Here is a 25,103-nt window from a genome sequence, read left to right on the forward strand (position 1 = left end):
TTCTAATAAAAATGCTCCTCCAAGAAGTTGCTCAGTTATTTTAGCTGCTTGACCCCTGCTAGCGGTTCAAATGAACATGTCATAGTTCCAGATTCTCCTCTTCCCTGAGGTCTCTGTGCACATCTCACTCTGTTGACAACTACTTTTATTGGAAATTAAGAACTGGGTTGCAGAACTGCTGGAAGCGGAAACGCACATTTGATTGGCTGGTAGCGTCACGTGGTGCGCTGCGCTGGCTAGAAGCAGAGAAGCGTTATTATATATATATTATTATATATATTATATGCCTTAATGTTGCCCAGAAGATAAGGGGACAACACACATGCATGAAGGATAAACATTTTTCCAGGATAACTTAACCGTTTCCAGGACATTTGACCTTTTTTCTCATTTTCCATATGTTTTCCATATGTTTTCCATGACTGGAAAATTGGTCAATCATTTTCCAGGTTTTCCAGGACGGGTGGGAACCCTGCCATTGTTGAACTTCGGATTCAGGAGGAGCAATGATTCCGTCCTGGTCATGGAACAGTGGATCGGAGCTGCTGAGGGGGTCATGGGAGTTTGACCTGCCAGTCTACATGTGTTTTGTGGATCTGGAGAAGGCCTACAACCGTGTCCCCTGAGGGCTTCTGTGGGGGGTACTGAGGGAGTATGAGGTACTGAGGGAGTATGAGGTACTGAGGGAGTATGGGGTACTGAGGGAGTATGGGGTACTGAGGGAGTATCAGGTACTGAGGGAGTATCAGGTACTGAGGGAGTATGGGGTACTGAGGGAGTATGGGGTACTGAGGGACTATGGGGTACTGAGGGACTATGGGGTACCAGGCTCTCTGATACGAGCCATTCGGTCCCTGTACAACCAAAGTGAGAGCTGTGTCCACATACTCAGCACAAAGTCAGACTCGTTTCCAGTGGGTGTTGGACTCCTCCAGGGCTGTCCCTTGTCTTGGATCCTGTTTGTGGTCTTCATGGATCTCAAAGTGCAGCTGGGGTGAGGAGGGTCCGGTTTGGGGACCTCAGGATCTCATCTCTGCTTTTTGCAGATGATGTGGTTCTGTTGGTTCCTCAGACCTTCAGCAGCACTGGAGCAGTTTGCAGCCGAGTGTGAAGCGGCGGGGATGAGGATCAGAACCTCCAAGTCCGAGGTCATGGTTCTCTGATGGAAACCGGTGGATTGCTCCCTCTGGGTTGGGAGGGAGTTGCTTCCTCAAGCGAAGGAGTTCAAGTATCTCAGGATCTTGTTCATGAGTGATGGGAAAATGGAGCTAGAGATGGACAGGAGGATTGGTGCAGCGTCAGCAGTAATGAAGGTGTTGTACCAAACCGTCGTGGTGAAGAAGGAGCTGAGCCTCAAGGAGAAGTTCTCAGTTTACCATCCATCTACATTCCAACCCACACCTATTGTCATGAGCTCTGGGTAGTGACCCAAAGAAGGAGATCACGGATACAAGCATCTGAAATGAGCTTCCTCTGTAGGGTGGCTGGACTCAGCCTTAGAGATAGGGGGAGAAGCTCAGACATCCAGAGGGAGCTCAGAGTAGAGCTGCAGATCCTTCACCTCTAAAGGAACCAGCTGAGGAGGTTTGGACATCTGATTCAGATCCTCCAGGGAGACTTCCTTTGGAGGTTTTCTGAACACATCCTCCTGGGAGGAGACCCCGGGGTAGACCCAGAACCCTCTGGAGGGATTATATATCTCATCTGGCCTGGGAACGCTTCGGGATCCTCCAGGAAGAGCTGGAAAGTGTTGCTGGGAGGAGGAACGTCTGGAATGACCTGCTTCACCTGCTGCCTCCACGACCCCAGATAAGAGGAAGAAGATGGATGGATGGATGGATGGATGGATGATGGATGGATGGATGATGGATGGATGACTACTAATCAACAACTAATCAATTAATCTGTAGCTCTGTAAAAATGAACATTAGTGTTTAAGATGCCTTGTTTTGTCCACAAGCCAAAGATCTTCAGTTCACTGTCACAGAGGAAAGAAACCAGAAAATATTCACATTTAAGGACCTGAAATCGTTGAATTTAGAGCTTCTTAAACCCCCGAATCAACCATCAGAACCTGTGCTGCTGTATTTAATAGTCCACCATTAAAGGAGTCATTTCTGAAGCTTTATTTATGTGCAGTAATGTTCAGGAGATAACTAACATCTACAACATGAAACTGGAGTTCATTCCTATTTGGAATAAACTTTCAACACTTTGGCAGAGCTTGGAAACACAGATTGACATTTGTGTGACATTTTACAAGACAAAATAATGAAAATATGAATTAGTTTCAGCTCCTTCAGACAACAATATTGTCAAATTAAGTTTGATCTGAAAAGATTAGTTGATTAAGCAATGACAGTTCACAGGAACTCCTTGGATCAGGAATAGATTTACTTCATCTTTTCCAATGTCAGCAGTTTGTTCTGTTAGTGTGGAAATAAAATTCTCCATCCCCGATTTAAATCCCGATTTTAAACCCTTTTCTCGTAAAACATCAATATTTATAGATACTTGTGAAATTTTAGCTTCATAAACATTTTTAAAAATCTGTCCGTTGACCCACTTTATCAGGTTTATCATTCTCTCGTTAAATCAACAACATGCGAGGAACTATTAGAGATAAAAACCTGAAAGTTTCTCTCTTATTTTTCATCATGTCATTGATCCAGAATCTGGAATATTAGACAGTAGATCAATAATAACATGATGAGAAAGAAGAGAGAAACTTTCAGGTTTTTATCTTTAATAGTTCACACATGTCACATGTTGTTGTTTTAATAAGAGAATAAACCTGATGGAAGTCTGTTAAAATAAATCTCTGAATATATTTAATAAATGAAGCTAAAATTTCACAAATGACTTTAGAAATATCCTGATTTTATGCTGTATAATCAAACAAATTGTAAAGATTTGCTGATTGGAGCTGGAATGATTCAGTTTCCGGTCATAGAGGAATAAAACCAGACAATATTTAAAATTCAGCAATCACAGAAACTTTTCATCAAAGCGACACATTTATTATTAATAATAATAATAATAATGTGTTATTATTATTATTATTATTATTATTATATTCAACAGTTGACACCGGATCGATTGATCGTCATGGCTCTAAATAAAGAACTGAGTCGGTTAGATTTGGTTTATTTCTTCCTCTGACTGTCGAGTTACAAACAGTTCGTTTCTGAAAACAAAAAACTGAACGGGGAACTTTTAAATTCTGCAACATCGTCACCTCGCATCCTTCAGCTTTAGTCTCAACGAGTTTGTTCACCGTTTATCATCAGCGCAGGTTCTTCTGCTCTTAACACAATCGTCACGCAATCTATCAGACGGCATTCAATCACTCCTAGGAAAACATCAGAGAAGCCGACAAACAGCCGGATCCACACAGATAGTGTTCACGTCTCTGGGGGATCCACCGAGGAACGACGGTCAGCATAGAGGGTCTGGAAGGAGGGAGGAAGGATGGAAGGGAGGGAGGATGGATGGAAGAAAGGAAGCCCTTCCTTGGATGGAAGGAAGGAAGAGAGGAAGGAAGGAAGGAAGGATGGAAGGAAGGGGAGGGAGGATGGAAGGAAGGGAGGAAGAGAGGAAGGAAGGAAGGGAGGATGGAAGGAAGGGAGGAAGGAAGGAAGGAAGGGAGGGAGGATGGAAGGAAGGGAGGAAGAGAGGAAGGAAGGAAGGGAGGATGGAAGGAAGGGAGGAAGGAAGGAAGGAAGGGAGGATGGAAGGAAGGGAGGGAGGATGGAAGGAAGGGAGGAAGAGAGGAAGGAAGGAAGGGAGGATGGAAGGAAGGGAGGAAGGGAGGGAGGATGGAAGGAAGGGAGGGAGGATGGATGGAAGAAAGGAAGGGAGGAAGGGAGGGAGGAAGGATGGAAGTGAGGGAGGAAGGATGGAAGTGAGGGAGGATGGAAGGAAGGGAGGGAGGATGGAAGGAAGGGAGGAAGGGAGGGAGGATGGAAGGAAGGGAGGGAGGATGGAAGGAAGGGAGGAAGGAAGGAAGGAAGGAAGGGAGGGAGGAAGGATGGAAGGAAGGAAGGGAGGGAGGGAGAATGAAAGGAAGGGAGGAAGGGAGGGAGGATGGAAGGAAGGGAGGAAGAATGGAAGGAAGGGAGGAAGGAAGGGAGGGAGGATGGAAGGAAGGGAGAAAGGAAGGAAGGGAGGGAGGAAGGAAGGAAGGGAGGAAGGGAGGGAGGATGAAAGGAAGGGAGGATGGAAGGGAGGAAGGGAGGGAGGATGGAAGGAAGGGAGGGAGGAAGGAAGGGAGGAAGAATGGAAGGAAGGGAGGAAGGAAGGAAGGAAGGATGGAAGGAAGGGAGGAAGGATGGAAGGAAGAATGGAAGGAAGGAAGGAAGGAAGGAAGGGAGGAAGAATGGAAGGAAGAATGGAAGGAAGGAAGGAAGGGAGGGAGGGAGGAAGGGAGGAAGGAAGGGAGGAAGAATGGAAGGAAGGAAGGGAGGGAGGAAGGGAGGAAGAATGGAAGGAAGGAAGGAAGGAAGGAAGGGAGGGAGGAAGGGAGGAAGGAAGGAGTGAATTCAGGGGACCAGAAGGACGATCAGCTCTCCTCCAGCTTCAGTCGTCCGTTGGCTCCAGGACGCTCTGACTCAGCGCCAGGTCCCAGTAATGTTCTGTTGCGTGCTTCTTGAAGTGTTCCCGGGCCATGCTCTCCGTAGGACACTGCTTGAACTTCATCTCCCCGAAGCTTCGCTCTTTAGCCGTTCCCTGGAGAGACCAGACGGATTATTATTATTATTAATGACACATAATGAAGGAGGGAAGGCAGTCAGAAAACTAGAAAGAAAACAGAAACCAAGCCTGAAATTAAGCAAAAAACAAGAGAAAATAGTGGAAAGAAAGAAAAACAGAACGAAATAAAGAAACTGAAAGAAAGACAGATGGAAAGAAAACCAGAAAGAAATAAAAAAGAAACAAATTAAAATAGTTAAAAAGAAAAACAGAAAGAACTAGAAAGAAAGAAAAGCTGTTCTAAAGCATAAAGAAAGACAGAAAGGTGAGGAGGACGGTGCTTTTAAAGAAGTCCAGGAGCTCATCGAAGGAAACTCATGTTCAGACTAATGCTGGTGGAAGGAAAATATTTAGAATAAAAAGCAGTAAAACTAGAAGCAGCATGTAGAAAGCCTCACCTCCCAGATCAACCAGCACCTGTTGTTCCTCTTGGTGTCGTCGTCGCCGTCTGGATCTGATGCAGAAGAAATGGAAAGAAAACAGTTAGTGATGAAGAATTCACCATCGCAAGCCTGGAAACATGGAACGTTTGAAGAAAAACACTGAAGTCATTTAACTTTTCTTCTTTTATTATTTATCTGCAGCTTCTGCTTTAAATTCTGCACATTAGTGACCTTTTAAAGATGATTTAATAATCATATTCTGGTTATTATTGACATTTTAAAGATGATTTAATAATAATATTCGGATTATTCTGGTTGTTACTGACCTATTAAAGATGATTTAATAAGAATCATTCCAGTTATTAGTGTCCGTCTCACCGTCTCGTTTGCTGTTGTGTTCCTCCCATTTGATTCTGTGCATCATCAGCCTCTTGAACTTTTTCTGGGATTTTGGGCCTAAAAACAGAAAAACACATATTTAGACTTTAAAAAATAGAAATGTAAGAAGAAATGTATTAAAACGGGTTTATTAACATTAGATTTATGTTTTATCCATTCTGCAGCTCCTTTTACATTAATAACAATAAAGAAATGATTAATAAACAGTATTTAGTAGAACAGAACAAAGCAGCACATCAAGCTCCAGATCTGCTGTTTTTCTGTCCTAAATTCTTTTTAAAATATCCCAAATCTCCCAGATAAATAATAAATCAACAATGTTTTGTAAAACACAGCTACACAAAGTAAATATTAATTTTAAATGATTTGCTCTAATCTGTCTAGAAAATCACCCAGAGTTGGTGGATGAATGAGTTTGAGAATAAAAGAGCAAAGATCCGTCTAGGAAACATCCAACACAACAAGATGCTTAGAATAAAAGAGCAGAAATAATAACGCAACCAAAGATTTGTCTAGGAAACGTCCAAAAGAGCAGAAAATAATGAGAAAACGACAAAAGATCCGTCCAGGAAACGTCCAACACAACAAGATGCTTAGAGCCGATGATAAAAACTTCAAAGTTTCACTAAATAAACCACATTCTGGCATCATTATTTATTTTTAGAATCTAGTTAACATGGAACTTGGCTGATAGCTGCTGAATGAGGTCTAATCTTTATGGAACACTGACATAATTTTCTACCATTTTCTGATATTTTCTGGATAAAAACATGAAACTAGACGTAGTAAACTGTCAGAGCAGAGAGGATAAGTTGGTAAAAATCAATTATAGCTAACAACAGATCACTTCTATTATCTTTTTAACATTTATTGTGTAAAAATGCTGAATATTTTCTGACTCCGTCTTGTCCAATGTTCATCTAGTGTAGTTTATCTGACAATAACAATAATTACTTACAGTTAACATGCTTATTGATTATGATGCTGAATATTTAACTTCATTTCATCAATCTGATCATAAAACACAGATATTTATGAAGACATTTGTGAATTTTTTAGCTTCAAAACAAATACTTTTAAAGATAATAGATTTAATTTCCAATCTGAGCAATAACATGTGAGGAACTATTGAAGATAAAAGGCTGAAAGTTTCTCTCATTGATCCAGAATCTGGAATATTTTACAGCAATCAATAATCTCTGATCATGGAGGAAGTAAACTTACAGAAAATAGTGGCTCATAAAAATAAAAGAAAGATATGTTCGTTTAACTTTCACAATTTTCCAGATCCAGAAACACCGAGTTATTCCACCTTTTTATAGATTTAAGATATAGATTTAAAGATGTGTGAAACATATAGAACACTAAGAGTGATATTTAATAAACTAACCCAGAGTCAAAGAAAGTTTCTTTCTACGTCTTTTATCCAAAGTCCAGACATTTCTGACCCGTACTGACCTTAAATAACGTTATTCCTGCTTTAATCAGCTCCAGACTGGACCACTGAAATTATTATTATTGTCATTATCATTATTATTATTATCATCATTATTATTATTATCATTAATATTATCATTATTATTATCATCGTTATTATCATTATTATTTTATATCAGTGTCTCCAATCCTCGTCGTCCATCCTCTCTGGTCCGTTCCTCTCCACCGCCTCCATTCCAGCATTCTTTAAACTCTGATTGATTTTAAAGCTTTGTCTTGTTTATCTGAGATTTAAACTCTAAAGGACCAAAGAAGCTCTGAGGTCTGATCAGTGTCTGAATCTAAACCCTGGGGTGGCCACATGTTCCCTGGAGAACCACAGGTTCCATCACTGACCCGTAGGTGTGGTTGAATCAGAGCTCTAACCTTTCCTGTGTAAACAGCTTTAATACTGAGCAGCACGGTGATGTCTGATGACTTTTATTTCTTCCAGATGTGTGTTTTACTGCTGTTTATATTTCTATTGTGTATTTTCCTGCTGTCTCTGAATTCCTGTGCTGATTCTAAGTTATTCTCTGGTCTCCCTCTGGGCTGTACAGGACTCTAGAAATGAACTCTGACTGATGGAGATCTATTTACCTCCTTCCACCACCACCAGGTTGACATCTTTGTGCAGAACCACGGTTCCTGTCAGGTACAGCTGGTTGGCGTTGGCCTCCACCTTAAACTTCTTAGCAGGGTTCTGCAGGTTCCGGATCCTGGAAGAGAAGGGACTAAATGAGACCCAGAGACAGCTGTATCCAGCGTTAGATTTGTTTCTACCAACCTGTACACCGCAATGTAAACACCGTCCGTCAGGTCTTCTTTTAACTTCTTCACTTTCTTCTCTTTCCTCTGCTCTGCCGTCAGCTTCCGAGCTGCATTCGCCTCCTCATGAGCCCTGCAGGAAAAAACTGTTTTATAAGGATCGGTGCAAGAAATTAACAAAAACAACCAAAGACGAGGAAACAGAGGAATGAATATTTAACAAGAAAGGCTGAACAAACAGAGCGTCACTGACTTCTGCCTCTTGGCCATCTGCGCTCTGACGTGAGCTTCCACTTTGGTGGGATCCTGAACCGCCTCCGTCCCCAAAACTCTCATCAGGTTGGAGATTCGCACTGAGGAAATGAACCCAGACGTGATGAAAGTCTGTTTAATGTGGGGTTATAATAAACTACAGTTGCAGGGATTAGTTCCTACCTTTAGGTTCTGGGGGAGGCATCAGACCCAGACGGACTTTCTCCTGAACTTCTTTCTGACCCTCCCTTCGTGTTTGTCTTCTGAGTTTCTTCTGTTCTTTCTTGGTCAGATAGACACCCAGCGTTACCGGTTTATCTGTGTCCACTGAGAATGAAAACAGGTTTACTGTGACTGATATTAATAAACACCATTAAAGACACACTGCAGCAGATGTTTAGTTTTATTTATATATGAAGACAGAGAACAGGAATTATCACCAGATGGCTTTAATAACTGATTATTCTAGACGGAATTACTCTAGAATAATTGGGTAATTTTTTTTTTTAGGAAAGTTCATCCGCATGAAAAAAATCAATTAAAAAAATTTCCTGGGGACAAATAGTTCCTACAGCTGACAAAAACTGCACAATTCTAATTATTATTATATTTATTTATTATAAATGATAATCCTGGTGATGCAGATCAACACTGACCTCATAAATATGTGTTGATTTTAAAGAGACTGTATTTTTATTGTATTTTCTGATTAAACAGAGCTATATTCCTGGTAACCTCCTAGAAAATTCTGAGTGTAGAGCATCTCCTAGAAGTTAATATGAATAAAACACTCCTATTTACAGACGCTCCCTAAACGCCTCACAGAAGCTTCTGGTCTCTATCAGGTACTGGAGACTGAAATAAGGAGTTTTAATCACATTTACGTCAAACAAGCTGGTTTTAGCAAACTTGCACACATACGTGCACAGCTGCTCTTCTTCCTGCTGATGACTGCAGCTCTAATTTCTGCTTCTTGGATGAGTTTATTTGTCATAAATCCTACAGACTCACCTGGAGGACTGATCTGAGCCGGATGTTCCACCAGGTTGGTCACACCAAACAGATCGAACTCTTCAAATTTAGTGTCGGGGTTTCTTTGGGACGTAAAAGAGAAAATATTCGTTAGATTTATAGTTACTTTCACAGATACAAACATCATCATCTGTGTTTAAGACAGAACTTTATGAAGGAAATTCTGAAACTCTGATGCTGCTCAGAAAAGAACTCGATTTAAACGTGATGCATGAATAAAAATGAAAATAAGGGAGCTTCCTGTTAATGTACAGCAGCATCACATAAACACGGCCCTCTTCTCTCAATAACTTTATAAGTTCAGTAAGAGAAAAGCAGAAACAACTATTCTGTATAAATGCACCACTAATAATAAAGTAATAATATTAATAATAGCGTATTAAAGTGCAACAGTCGCACATGAACCGTCATTGAAACTCCAGATTTAACCAGAACTCTGCAGATCCATTGGTTCTTTCCCACAGAATTCCACTTTATTTAAAAATATCACAGCTTACAGTCACCTAATGTCAGAATTCTACCTGACAACTCTGAACTAACCCTTATTATTATACTCTGAACTAATTAAAATGTGTATTCATAAAAACAGCATGTAACTGAAAACTAAAGAAGATAAATAACAGATGAAGTACGGTTGTGCACGTCCTATCTGTCCATTATTCATCTGAGCCTATAAAAGGTGCACTGTCTTTATTTTAGGTTTATTCTTAGCTTTAATGTACTTTTTTGTTTCTAGTCCTGATTTTTTCATCTGGATCAAACTGCTGTAAAACTTCCCCAATCAGGGAACAATAGAGTCCATCTTAAATCAGACTAGAGTGGAATGAATGGCAGTAGGAAGGTATCATTAAAGACCATGAAGAGCTTCTTACATGTCTACGTTGGAGGGCAGGATGTACGAGTCCCACCACTCGATGTTGGGCACCTCTCCTTCTCCGATCTCTTTCTTCGGGGCGATCAGAGCCAGTTTGGTCGACGCCTGGATTCCCGTCTTCTTGGCCGCCTGAGCAATTTCATTCTGCAGCCGTTCCAGCTGAGCCTGATCCGGAGAACAAACGTGATGAACAAACTCAGTACGAGACGACGGCTGATAGTTTGGTTTTACATCCCACCTTAGTCCTGATCCTCTGAGCGATCTTCTCGAAGCGGCCCTGGTCGTGGAACTTGAAGCCCCGTCGGGCGCGCTGAGCCGGCGTGATGGAAACCCGATGGTCAAAGTAAGACGTGGACTCCAGGTCGTCTCCGGGTTTCTCCTTCAGCTGCTGGCGGAACTGTTCCCGTTTCACCGCTCGGATGTTGGCTGAAGAGGAAAGAGTCGGCTTGAGGAGGACCAGAAGCAGAACAGACGGAGTGTTTCTGTGATTGTCGTATGAATCAAACCTTTCAGTGTGGGCATCCGGTGTGTGAGCTCCACCTCCTTCCCGCTGGCATCCACTGTTCGGCCCTTCTCGTCCAGAATCAGAGGCGTCGGCTTGTTCACCTCCTTAATTTCTACTTTTCTGCACATGAACACGTTCATGTTTGCAGTGAGTAAATAAAGATAGGTAAGATCTTAACCAATACACAGCTTTATTTCATACAATAGAAGAAAAACGACTATAAACTATTTCTAAATGACAGAATCATTAAAAACAGGAAGCGAGGAAACACCGCGAAAATAAACACCATGAAGCAGAAAAAGTCACAAAATAAGAGCAAAACGAGAAAACAATTACCGTATTTTCGCGACCATAAGGCGCACCGTATTAAAAGGCGTAGTCTCAGTTCTGGGTCCTATTTCTGTATTTAACACATACATAAGGCGCACCGGATTATAGAGCATGGGCAGGTAAAACATACCTGTACTAGCTTAAAACATGCATGCTAGCGTGTGTTTTAAAAAAGGCAGCAAAACTGAGTTCAGTTGTACTTTATTGAAGTATTTAGCAATGTTTTCACGTTGTTTTTTGATCAATCCTCATTCACAAATCCATCAAAGTCCTCATCTTCTGTATCCGAAATGAACAGCTGGGCTAGTTCTCCATGGAACACGCCAGGTTCCCGCTCGTCATTGTCAGAGTCAGTCTCGTTGCCGTGCGGCTCCTCATAAATGATGCCAGCTTTTGCGAGAGCTCGAACAACAGTGCAAGCAGACACGTTAGCCCAAGCATCCGCAATCCATTCACAAATTGTGGCATAACTCGCCCGGCGCTGCCTCCCAGTCTTAGTAAAACTGTGTTCGCCATCTGTCATCCATCGCTCCCCCGCCGTTCGCAACTTCACTTTGAACGCCCTGTTTACACCGATGTCCAGCGGTTGGAGTTCCTTCGTCAAGCCTCCCGGAATGATAGCAAGCTCCGAGTTCATTTGCTGCACTTGGTTTTTCACAGCGGCTGTGAGATGGACGCGCATGGAGTCACAGATCAACAGGGACGGTGACGCCAAACCCATGTTGTTTTGCATAATGCAAATACCAGCACTATATACCAACTGGGGGCAGCCTTTAGCGTCTTCTTTCACGCCCACACTTCCCCCTTTAACGTTCTCATGCTGTCCTCTGTCACGTCCTCCTTTTCTCTATATAAGCAGCGTGTCGGCAGGAAATGCTCTCAGTCAGTCAAGCGGAGCTCATCAAAGTCAAACAACAACATTTACAGATTTTGGAACTCAGTGCACACATAAGGCGCACCGCATTATAAGGTGCTCCGTCCATTTTGGAGAAAATTTAAGACTTTTAAGTGCGCCTTATGGTCGCGAAAATACAGTAGGAAGTGAGGTGATAAAAAAAATAGACTAAAATGTTTGGATTAGTAGAAAAATAAGTGAAAAACTGAGTTAGATAAATAACAAAGTGCTGCCTGACTAGTGGTTTGGCTAGAAGGCCTTTATCAGAAGAAGGTCCAAAGCAAAAAGACTTTTTAAAGAGGTCCACATCCCTAAACATTATTAACTAGTAGGGTTAGTATAAATAATAATAATTAGTATGTATAGTGGTTTCCAGACATGGCTTCATGTCCTGATTATTGGTGATGTTTGTGCTTCTTATTCAGTTTTTCCAACTTGTCTCTGTGCTAGAGAGGAAAATGCTGACGTTAACCAGACTAGCGTTAACAGCAGGCAATATACAGAATAATGATCAACTGATAATCAGTAGATCCTAATATAGTACATATAAGTATATAATATAATTTAACTCCTGATAATCAGTGGGTCCTCATATAGTACATATAACATAATAAAACTTCACCTCTAACCCAGAGACTGACAGAGGAAACCTGGATTAAAGATGCTGCGTTTAGAGGCTGTAGGTGAGATAAAATAAAGCTTCCATCCATAAACTCACGGCGGGGCGATGCCCATGGCGTGGAGGTTAGCCAGAGCCACCAGGTTGTGAGGCCCGCTGTTTCCCAGTACTCCCAGTATGCCGGGCTTCATGGCCAGCTGGGACTGGATCCGGGCCTGCAGCTCCGCCGCCTTCCGGGCTTTTTCTATGGCATCGTTCATGAAGCTGGCCGCCTGAGAAGGAGCGATGGAGGAGGCACCAGAGGAGCTGCCAAGGAGCCGCGAGACTGGAGGGGAGTCAATCTGAGACTGGAGGGGGAGAGGAGGAGGAAGAGGAGGAGGAGGAGGAGGAGGAGGAGGAAGAGGAGGAAGAGGAGGAAGAAGAGGAGGAAGAGGAAGAGGAGGAGGAGTAGGAGGAAGAGGAGGAGGAAGAGGAGGAGGAGTAGGAGGAAGAGGAGGAGGAAGAGGAGGAGGAGGAAGAGGAGGAGGAAGAGGAGGAGGAAGAGGAAGAGGAGGAGGAGGAAGAGGAAGAGGAGGAAGAGGAGGAAGAAGAGGAAGAGGAGGAGGAGGAAGAGGAGGAGGAAGAAGAGGAGGAGGAAGAGGAAGATGAGGAAGAAGAGGAGGAAGAAGAGGAGGAAGAGGAAGAGGAGGAGGAAGAGGAGGAGGAAGAGGAGGAGGAGGAGGCAAAGGAAGAGGAGGAAGAGGAAGAGGAAGAGGAGGAAGAAGAGGAGGAGGAGGAGGAGGAGGAGGAAGAGGAGGAGGAGTAGGAGGAAGAGGAGGAGGAAGATGAGGAAGAAGAGGAGGAAGAGGAAGAGGAGGAGGAAGAGGAGTAGAAGGAAGAGGAAGAGGAGGAGGAAGAGGAAGATGAGGAAGAAGAGGAGGAAGAAGAGGAGGAAGAGGAGGAGTAGGAGGAAGAGGAGGAGGAAGAGGAGGAGTAGGAGGAAGAGGAGGAGGAAGAGGAAGAGGAGGAGTAGGAGGAAGAGGAGGAGGAAGAGGGAGTTTACATCTGTTTGGTACTATATATGTGTACTATAGTACAGGTCTAGAGGTATCAGATTACTGTAGTAACTGGAGGAGCATAAGTAATCAGATTAGTTGCCATGTTTACATGAGACATTTCATTCCTCTTTAATTCGGAATTAAAGTTAATTCTGCTTTAAAATCTCCTTGGAAACACTTAATTCCGAATTAAAAAATAAATTCTGAATAAACTACATGGTTTCTTCCAATGTTAATTCCGAATAAACTAATTCCTGTGTATGTTCTATTCATGTATACAGTTAATTCCGCTTTAGTTAATTCCGGTCATTCTGCGCATGCTTGGCTCCTCATAGCGATGACGTAGCGACGTACACAGCTTGGTCGTCTGCCTCCTTCTCCGGTATTCTATCTCTCTTCTCCTTCTCAAGTGACGCAACAGAAGTAGTACGCCATTGTCGAGTTGCTGTTTCAAAACGACAATAAAAAGCAAAGCGTAAAGCGTGCTTGTTAGTTGTTCCTCCATGTTGTTGGGGAAAAGAAATGCCGCAGCAAATGGAGTTTGTTTTCTTCCGGTAAACAGTGATACGTCACGTCCACTCCCTGTCCAATCAGAATCCTTTCCAATGCCCAAGCGTTAAAGCGGCATTAAGGAAGGGGAATAAACGTGCGGTCCATGTAAACCTTAATTCAGAATTAATATTTCCATGTAAACGCAAAGCACAAAACTTTAATTCCGAATTAATAATTCCGAATTAAAAAACTTCATGTAAACGTGGCCACTGTAGTAACTGGAGGAGCTTCAGTAATCAGATTACGGTAGTAACTGGAGGAGCTTCAGTAATCAGATTACAGTAGTAACTGGAGGACTACTTACTGTGGCTCCAGGGACGGAGGAGGCAAAGCTCAGCTGCTTCTTCCTCTCTTCTATCTGCCTGGTGGCGGCTTCCATCATCTGTTTGATCTGTTGGTAGAACACCAGAACCTTAGCAGGGTTAGGGTTACTTATAGAACCGTCACTCACAGACCAGCTCCTCATTTTGCGGAACTGGACTGCCGGTTCTGTACCTGCATCTTGGTCAGCATGCCGGGGCTCTCAGCTGGAGGTCCAGGAATCACCTCCGGCTCCTCCACCTCCTCAAAGCGAGGAACTCGTTTCCTCTTCGCTGTCGTCCCTCCAACCGACTCGGGAGGTTCCCACATGACGCCTGGTTCCGGCTCGTCTCCGAACACGTCCTGAGTCCGACCACAACAGAAAGTTAAGGCTGTGCCGTTTGACTTCATATGTGTCAGTGAAATAAATCCAAATTCATCCCAGAAGAAGGATGTGAATATCTGTAGATATAACCCTGTACTTCTGTATTTGCTGTCCGGTGCTGAAGGAATTTCACTCTTGGTCCTTCAAAGTTTGCTGTAGTTTTATTGGTATTTCCGATAATATGGTGGATTTACCGACACAGTCTGCAAAGGTTAGTTAACCCAGAACATTTTATAGGGATGTAGAGGATGGATCAGAGGGTAGGGAGGGGCTGGAGGTAAATACAGGGTGAACAGTGATTAATGGGTGCTCATCAGTGACTGAAGGTAAGACAATAACAACAAAACGGTAATTTAATCAAGGGTCTGATAAACGACTGCAAATAGCAACGGTGTGACAACAGAAGGTAAGAGGGGATCTGACAGACAGTAGCTGATAACAGAAGATAAAAGAATTGTGGATAACCGAGGGAAATGGAATGACGGTAAGTACCTGTAAAGATCTGGTATTTTCTTCATCATTCCTCATCTGGATCAAAATGCTCTAAAATTTACCCAATAAGGGAACGATAGAGTTTATCTTAACATAAGAACAGAAGAGCAAGAAGTACTACTGAAGTAGGAGAGTAACATCGCACATGATAATCAAAGTGAAAGAGTAATTAACACTTCCTGATTATTCGTAGAAATCATATGCTGTTCATTTTAAAGGTTCAACATGAGGTTTAACGAGATCAGCCTAATTAAACACGGATTTTATTACCTTCAGGTCTCTCTTGCGGTTCTTCTCTCCTCCTCCTTTGTTTCCACGAGCGATGCGACTCTCCTCCAGCGCTTCGAAGAGACGCTCGACGAAACCTCCAGCAGAGTCATCGAGGAATGGACGCAGCTGGTCTGAAGGAAAAGCAGAAATAAGGAACCTTTAGATCAAAAATAAAACAGATCTTCAGAGGCTTTACCTGCAGAAAACACCTGATCAGTCTGAACACTCAGCTGGTTTCTGCTCTAACCTGAAGACATTTAGGGGATTTTAAAGCCTGACAGTTAAATATTAATTACAGACAGTAACCTCTGTAACCTTGGTAAAGATTCAACATCTTCCCTGAAGGTGAGGTATTTCCCTCTGCTGCAACAGCAACACATTCAAACCTGTGAATTATGAATATTTAATATTTAATCATGAAAGAATCTGCATGTCATCACTTAGATTTAGATTTCATTATAATTCACATTTAAAGGAATCTGTGCAACATCTGGATTTCCACATGTAGGTAGATAACTTTAAAGAATCGGTACCATATTAACAGTACTTATGCATATTTTTTTACTATATTATATAATATATATTCTATATTTTTAGTGTTGTACTGGTGTTCCTGACACGTAAATTACCTTTGTTGTTTTAAATCATAAATGTCCCCACTGTGGGATAAGTACAGACTGATGATGATCACAGACGTTCTAATGAAACTCTGGACTTGTGGCGTCAGGTTCTGAACCTTCCTTAAACATGTTTTCAGGTAAACGTCAGTGTCCAGGTGAGTTACCTGTGGTCTTCCTTTTGTCCAGGCCCTTCCCCACACAGTGCAGAGCTGCAGTGACCACGGTGGGTTCAGAGAAACCCAGAACCTTCTTCACCGTTCGCTCTACCCACGGCCTCAACTCCTCCACCTCCCGCTTTGGAAGAGACATACTCCAGGCCTGCAGAGTTAGCATCCCGTGAGCATCCCGTTAGCATCCCGTGAGCATCACGTTACCATCACGTTAGTGACATCAGTCATTAATGCTAATCAATCAAATTATCACTGAAACATCTTCATGTGTTACCTGTCCAGGTGAACCTGTGATAGACTGTTACCTGTCCATGTGAACCTGTGATAGGCTGTTACCTGTCCAGGTGGACCTGTGATAGACTGTTACCTGTCCAGGTGAACCTGTGATAGACTGTTACCTGTCCAGGTGAACCTGTGATAGACTGTTACCTGTCCAGGTGAACCTGTGATAGACTGTTACCTGTCCAGGTGGACCTGTGATAGACTGTTACCTGTCCATGTGAACCTGTGATAGACTGTTACCTGTCCAGGTGAACCTGTGATAGACTGTTACCTGTCCAGGTGAACCTGTGATAGACTGTTACCTGTCCAGGTGAACCTGTGATAGACTGTTACCTGTCCAGGTCAACCTGTGATAGACTGTTACCTGTCCATGTGAACCTGTGATAGAGTGTTACCTGTCCAGGTGGACCTGTGATAGACTGTTACCTGTCCATGTGAACCTGTGATAGGCTGTTACCTGTCCAGGTGGACCTGTGATAGACTGTTACCTGTCCATGTGAACCTGTGATAGACTGTTACCTGTCCAGGTGAACCTGTGATAGACTGTTACCTGTCCAGGTGAACCTGTGATAGACTGTTACCTGTCCAGGTGGACCTGTGATAGACTTACCTGTCCATGTGAACCTGTGATAGGCTGTTACCTGTCCAGGTGGACCTGTGATAGACTGTTACCTGTCCATGTGAACCTGTGATAGACTGTTACCTGTCCAGGTGAACCTGTGATAGACTGTTACCTGTCCAGGTGAACCTGTGATAGACTGTTACCTGTCCAGGTGGACCTGTGATAGACTGTTACCTGTCCAGGTGAACCTGTGATAGACTGTTACCTGTCCATGTGAACCTGTGATAGACTGTTACCTGTCCAGGTGAACCTGTGATAGACTGTTACCTGTCCAGGTGAACCTGTGATAGACTGTTACCTGTCCAGGTGAACCTGTGATAGACTGTTACCTGTCCATGTGAACCTGTGATAGACTGTTACCTGTCCATGTGAACCTGTGATAGGCTGTTACCTGTCCAGGTGGACCTGTGATAGACTGTTACCTGTCCATGTGAACCTGTGATAGACTGTTACCTGTCCAGGTGAACCTGTGATAGACTGTTACCTGTCCAGGTGAACCTGTGATAGACTGTTACCTGTCCAGGTGGACCTGTGATAGACTGTTACCTGTCCAGGTGAACCTGTGATAGACTGTTACCTGTCCATGTGAACCTTCACCCTAAGTCAGCTGGGACAGACTTCACCCCCCCACAACTCTAATGAGGATTAAGGTGTGTAGATGATGGATGTATGGATGATGGATGGATGATGATGATGTATAGATGATGGATCGATGGATGGAGGGATGATGGATGGATGATAATGGATGTATAGATGATGTGTAGATGATGGATGGATGGATGGATGATAATGGATGTATAGATGATGGATGGATGGATGGATGGAGGGATGATGGATGGATGATAATGGATGTATAGATGATGGATGTATAGATGATGGATGGATGGATCGATGTATAAATGATGAATGGATGGATGGATGTATAGATGATGGATGGATGAATGATGATGGATGATTGATGGATGGATGTATAGATGATGGATGGATGGATGGATGTGTAGGTGATGGATGGATGGATGTATAGGTGATGGATGGATGGATGATGGATAGATGATGATGGATGGATGAATGAATGATGGATGAATGATGGATGGATGATGGATGAATGATGATGATGGATGGATGATGGATGGATGAATGAATGATGGATGGATGATGGATGGATGTATAGATGATGGATGGATGTATAGATGACGGATGAATGATGGATGGATGTATAGATGATGGATGGATGAATGATGGATGGTTGAGGGATGGATAGATGAGGGATGGATGCATGGATGAATGCTAGATGGATGGATGATGGATGGATGATGGATGGATGACGGATGGATGAATGATGGATGGTTGAGGGATGGATGGATAGATGAGGGATGGATGCATGGATGAATGATAAATGGATGGATGAATGGATGGATGGATGAATGAATGATGGATGGATGATGGATGGATAGGGTTAGGGTTAGTAGTAATATATTATATTCAGGGTTCCCACTCTGTCCCTGAAATCCTTTTCCAGGACTTTTCCAGGACTTTTCCAGCAGAGACACACGTTGTCACGTCATACACTAATACATTCCCGTCCCCCTCATTCTTTGGAAGTGTTCTTTACTACAGCTGTAATCTGCATTTACCCAGATTGTTTCTATATTTATTACTCAGACATTTGATGTGCAGTCTATGGCTGTAATTTATCTATGAAAAATAATTATGACAACTGTATGATAGAATAATGCAAACACACCCACAGATTACAGCGTAGCGCTTCACTAGCATGACAAACTGGAGTTACAGTGTTCAACTGGGTAATTCCAACTCAACTTTCTCTTCTCTCTTACTTTCTCTGGTGCAATTGATTTAAAAATATTTGTATATTTTCAATAAATCACTGAAAAACTACTTCCTTTGTTTCATGTCAGTTTACTGCACTACTCAGATTTTTTATACATCTGGCACCTGCATTTCTCAGACATAATTAAAATCAAAATCACTGCCAAAATACCCAAACACATCATAAACTGTAATAAATATAACTCAAATATCAAAATAAAACTTTATCCTGCAGTGCAATAAGGTCAATATAAAACAACGTCATTCTAATAAAAATGCTCCTCCAAGAAGTTGCTCAGTTATTTTAGCTGCTTGACCCCTGCTAGCGGTTCAAATGAACATGTCATAGTTCCAGATTCTCCTCTTCCCTGAGGTCTCTGTGCACATCTCACTCTGTTGACAACTACTTTTATTGGAAATTAACGAGATTAAGTCGACATGAAAAGTCGTTAATCTCTCTAATTTCTTCTCTCCATCTATCTGTGCACATAGTAATACAACAGAATTCCTCATGTTGTTTTCATTCCCTTATTTCTGTCAGACAGTAAAACAGGTGTGAACTACTGAGTGAAACGTGGTCCATTCAGATTCCCTGTTAAACTCTCGCTGTGCTGAAATCACAGATGTTGCATCTCGCAGCTCACAGCCAATCAGGAACTGACACGCCCACTAGAACTCTCCTCTGCTGTCACTCCACGGAGGACAGAGAGGAACCTGTGGCCGCCCACGGGACAGAAAACCCTCACACTGCTGGACCAGCACTAGCCACACTTTTCAGCTAACAGTCACTAGATTTGTCTCTAGGCGATCAGTCCTTAACGGGGTCTGAAAACTTGCTAAACGTAGCGACAAAGTCAACTGGAAGAACTGGGATGCAGAACTGCTGGAAGCGTAAACGCAGATTTGATTGGCTGGTGGCATCACGTGGGGCGCTGCACCGGCTGGAAGCAGAGAAGCGCTATATATATATATATGTATGTATATATATATATATATATATATATATATATATATATATATATATATATATATATATATATATATATATATATATAGAGAGAGAGAGAGAGAGATATGTATATTATTATTATACATATATATTATATTATATGCCTTAATGTTGCCCAGAAGATAAGGGGACAACAGACATGCATGGAGAATAAATATTTTTCCAGGATAAGTTAACCGTTTCCAGGACATTTGACCTATTTTCTCATTTTCGATATGTTTTCCATGACTGGAATATTGGTCAATCATTTTCCAGGATGACTGGGAACCCTGAACATGAGCAGGAAGAGGAGAGGAAGATTTGTCTGCAAAAAGAGAAATCAGCTGCATGGAAATACTTCAGCTCCAAAAACAGCAGAAACAACTACAGGTTCTCTTCACACAACTAAAGAGTTTAAATCAGCTAAATAACACAACGTTGTTTCCTTCCGAACCATGCAGACTTGGTTCTATCACTCCAGTCTTCATGTAGGAGGTGGATTCACCTTTCAGCAGGAGGAGAGCTGCACTATGAGCTCAACTGGTCCTTCACAGCTTTTTAAACAGGTAAAAATAGAAGGACAGAGAGCTGAAGACGTGAAGATGATTCCAGAAGAGTTGTTAAACCTGGATCTATTCATCTTTTATTCTAACCCAAAGCCCTCCAAAACATCATTAAACAATTCATCAAAACACAACTAGGCTGTCTATTAGCTACTCAGAATGTTTTTATCTTCTGGTAGTCAGCTCACAGATTCACTATGGCTGAAGGCTTACAACATAAGATGAAGAAGAGCAAACATCTGAATCTCTGACAGCACTTAGATGTTTGGACACATGACTGACGAGCTACACCATATAAACTGCCCTTTAGCATCTCTATCTCCTTCCTGATCGTAATTTATATTGTTTTCTTCTGTTTTAAAGAATGTTTTCATTGTTTTGGCTCAGCCTCCAGCAGTCGCTTTTCATTTCACAGCCTGTACAGGACCAACATGTGACAAATAAAACCTCCTGTTATCATCGAGCATGAAAAGAGTTCAGTGTTTCCACAACTTGTCAAATGTTTATAGCTTTAAATTGCCATAAATAAAAATAACTGCATAATATGTCTATTTATTCTGCACACACTGAGAATATAAGAAAAGAGCACAGTGTCTAACATCTTATATTCACTTTACTCTGAAATAACTGCAAAACTGTTTACTCCTGCACTTTTCTCTTCCCCCATTTTAGACACGCATCCTCCTACTTATGTGCAATAACTGATACCTCATCAGTGCAATAACTGATATCTCATCCTCTTGTATATAATCTTCTACATATTTATAAGAAGAAAAAAATCATCTGTATATAATGTTTTTTTTCTGCAATTTTTGCACTGTGTTTCTTTTTCTTATCTATTCCTGCACTGCCTTTATACTTTTTCTTTGGAGCTGCTGTAACGGTGAACTTTCCCCACTGTGGGATCAATAAAGTTTATCCTTAAAATGATGCATCTATTAGATTTATTAGCATTTAAAATGTAAAGATTTGTGTTTAGATCCTTATAAAGTTGATTAATTTTGTCTCAAAGTTTAAGATTCGAGCTGAGAATCGATCATGGATGTTAGGGGAGACATCTCTCCATCTGTTTCTGACTGTGAATCACCAAATAATGAATAATTTATTGGTTGAACTATCCTGCACACAATATTTATAAATTCTTTTTGAGCACAGAAACAAAGCGGGATGACATTATTTTGGAGACAGCACAGCGTCAGGTTTAAATGTTAATATTTCTGGGTCGAACTGAGCTCCTAATGTGTTTAGATCCTAACATCATGTATAAAGTTGTTTATCTCAGAATCGATCATGGATGTTAGACGAGACTTTATGAATAAAGGCTAACTCTAACTCTGATTAACGGGTAAATAAAGGCTAACTCTGATTAACGGGTAAATAAAGGCTAACTCTAACTCTGATTAACGGGTAAATAAAGAGTAACTCTGATTAACGGGTAAATAAAGGCTAACTCTAACGGACCCAAACACCACATTCACGTCTTAGCCTCACAAACAGCCACATTCAGCGGTTCAACTCATAAAAATTCTCAGTCAGTCACTCCAGAGCCGCCCTCTGACAGTTTATACAGGTCTAAGTGGAGTTAAACCGGTTAAATAACCGTGCTAACCGGAGCTTAAAGAAGCTAAACCCAAAACTCCGGTTAGCGGTTAGCATCGCGCTGCCAACATCACACATTAATTGCAGAAAACGCTCACAAACCTTCGATTTTGTCTTTAATCCACTTCAGTCCGGGTTCGTTGTTGAAATCAAACAGAAGCAGTCCAGCTTAACCGGTTTTAAACTCTCAAACCGCGGAGTTTTGTGAGAAACTTCCAGTTTAGTGGCACCGTTCACACAACGTTTCTGCCTCTCGACCCGGAACCAGAAACCTGCGCTGCTTCTTCTTCGTGGGTTTTTCTGTGCATGCGTTTCAGTAAAATGCCCGCTCGTTCCACCTGTCGGTCAAAACAAGGAACTGTCCTCGTTTTTCTGAACCAGTTTTAAAGAAGAAATAATGATTAAAACAAGCTTTTAGAGAAGTAACTAGACTTTTAAATTCTGCATTTGATCTAAAACATTACTAAGATATAAAATGAAATGTTAAATATGACAGAACTTGGTGAAGCAGTTGGTATTTTGACACATTGACACGGTGGACACATGGTGGACACATACAAATACCTGGGTGTTCACCTCAATAATAAACTGGACTGGACACACAATACAGAGGTTCTGTACAAGAAGGGCCAAAGTCGTCTCCACCTGCTGAGGAGACTGAGGTCCTTTGGAGTGTGCAGGACTCTGCTCAGGACATTCTATGACTCTGTGGTAGCGTCTGCTATCTTCTATGCAGTGGTCTGCTGGGGAGCAGGGAGCACTGAAAGGGACAGAAAGAGACTAAACAGACTGGTCAGGAGGGCTGGTTCTGTCCTGGACTGTTCCCTGGACTCCATAGAGGAGGTGGGTGAGAGGAGGATGTTGTCAAAGCTCACATCCATCATGGACAATCCCTCTCACCCACTGCATGACACTGTGGGGTCTTTAAGCAGCTCCTTCAGCAGCAGACTGAGACATCCACCCTGCAAGAAAGAGCGCTATCGCAGGTCCTTCATTCCATCTGCTGTAAGACTGAACAACATCAGCATCACTGGCTGATGTTAACATAAACTGGACTATATCATTACCACCCCAAACCATAAAATTTGCACTGAAATTCTTGCACTGCACATCTTTGCACTTTTAAACTTTATTTTTATTTTTTCTGTTAAAAATTTTTTTCACCCTTGTATATATTGTAAATAAAGCTGCTGTAACAATGTAAATTTCCCCTGGAGTGGGGAGAAATAAAGAACTTTATCTTATCTTTATCTTATCTTATTTTAATTTCAAAGCAGAAAGGATCTTAATATTCTTTATGCTGGTCAACAGGGTTAGTGAGTGACATTTGTTACAATTAAGCCTCAAATTACTCAAAACGAGGCCAAGTTTTGCTTTGTTTTTGAGTAAATGCAGGTTCAATTAACACACAAGCTTCAGAAACAGGGATATTACTGCACCAAATTGCAAAAAAACATATATATTAATGCATTTAAGTCTCAAAAACCTTGTTAATAACACATCAAAGTATCAATGACTTGGTCTATAAGGATCTAAAGTGCAAAAAAAGAATATTAATGCAGGGTTAGGGTTAGGGTTAGGGTTAAGTTGCAAAAATATGATTATTGATGTACAAAAGTTGCAAAAACCTGGAAATTAATGCACAAACAGCACCAAACCTGAATATTAATGCAGCAAAGTGCAGAGAAAATCATTTTAGTACATACAAATCTGAAAACCCAAACTATTGAATCACAAACATTGCAAAAACCTGGATATTAAAGCACAAAATTAACCTGGTCATCAATGCAACTAAAAGTCAAAAACTTGCATGTTAACCAACAGAAGTCTTAAAAAGCTGAAGATTTTTGCAAAAGAAACCAATAATCTGGTATTTTAATGCACAAAAGTCTCAAAAACATGATTATTAATGCATAAAAAATGCCAAAAACCTGGATGTTCATGCACAAAAAGTGTGAAAAATGTGGATTTTAATGAACCAAAGTGTGAAAAAACAGGATATTTATGCAAAAGCCCATCAATAATATAATATAATAACTTTATTAATCCTCGAAGGGAAATTTAATTGCATCTTAATGCATCACAGTAAAAATTCTGACAGTTAACACACAGAAGTATAACAAATATTAACAAGTAGATATTGTTCACTGTTATTGTTAATAGATTATTCCTGCTGTATTGATAATGTATGGATAATATTCCTGATCTATTGATAATGTATGGACCTCAGAAGGTTCTCGTCCTAACTCTAAGTCTACTAACCCTACTAACCCTACTAACTCTACTAACTCTAACTTTGCTAACCCTACTAACTCTAACTCTACTAACTCTACTAACCCTACTAACTCTAACTTTGCTAACCCTACTAACTCTAACTCTACTAACTCTACTAACCCTACTAACTCTAACTTTGCTAACCCTACTAACTCTAACTCTACTAACTCTACTAACCCTACTAACTCTAACTCTACTAACTCTACTAACCCTACTAACTCTAACTCTACTAACTCTACTAACCCTACTAACTCTACTAACCGTAACTCTAACCCTAACTCTAACTCTACTAACTCTACTAACCCTACTAACTCTAACTCTACTAACTGTAACTCTAACCCTAACTCTAACTCTACTAACCCTACTAACTCTAACTCTACTAACCCTACTAACCCTAACTCTAACGCTACTAACTCTACTAACCCTACTAACCCTACTAACTCTAACTCTACTAACTCTAACTCTATTAACCCTACTAACCCTAACTCTAACGCTACTAACTCTACTAACCCTACTAACCCTACTAACTGTAACTCTACTAACCCTACTAACCCTAACTCTAACACTACTAACTCTACTAACCCTACTAACCCTACTAACTATAACTCTACTAACTCTACTCACCATACTAACCCTACTAACTCTAACCCTCCATCCTCTGCTGATAATCTGCATTTATTTGTGTTCAGTCTCAGGTTAAATATTTTCCAGCTGACCGGCCACACGCTCACATGAACTCATTCCCCTCATGGTGTAAACACGGGATTGTCATGTGACCTCCACTTCCTGCTGGCTAAGCCCTGCCCCCTGCCCCCAGTGGGTCAGCAGGGTGGT

General features: G+C 41.6%; 1 protein-coding gene across 1 annotated transcript; it reads right to left on the minus strand.

The window, feature by feature from the left end:
* Positions 1-3,131: 3,131 nt before the first annotated feature.
* prpf3 (PRP3 pre-mRNA processing factor 3 homolog (yeast)) lies at positions 3,132-22,263 on the minus strand. The gene is made up of 17 exons (XM_023294299.3): positions 22,098-22,263; positions 16,106-16,259; positions 15,322-15,452; positions 14,370-14,537; positions 14,179-14,265; positions 12,385-12,632; positions 10,443-10,561; positions 10,175-10,362; positions 9,935-10,101; positions 9,042-9,124; positions 8,214-8,357; positions 8,032-8,131; positions 7,798-7,911; positions 7,611-7,729; positions 5,514-5,591; positions 5,151-5,206; positions 3,132-4,728 (listed from the first exon to the last, which is right to left on the minus strand). The coding sequence occupies exons 2-17, from the start codon at positions 16,248-16,250 to the stop codon at positions 4,579-4,581; spliced, it is 2,097 nt and encodes a 698-aa protein (XP_023150067.1). The 5' UTR covers positions 16,251-16,259; positions 22,098-22,263; the 3' UTR covers positions 3,132-4,578.
* Positions 22,264-25,103: the final 2,840 nt, after the last annotated feature.

This window comes from Amphiprion ocellaris, chromosome 9 (genome assembly GCF_022539595.1).
Source record: "Amphiprion ocellaris isolate individual 3 ecotype Okinawa chromosome 9, ASM2253959v1, whole genome shotgun sequence".
Classification (NCBI taxonomy): domain Eukaryota; kingdom Metazoa; phylum Chordata; class Actinopteri; family Pomacentridae; genus Amphiprion; species Amphiprion ocellaris.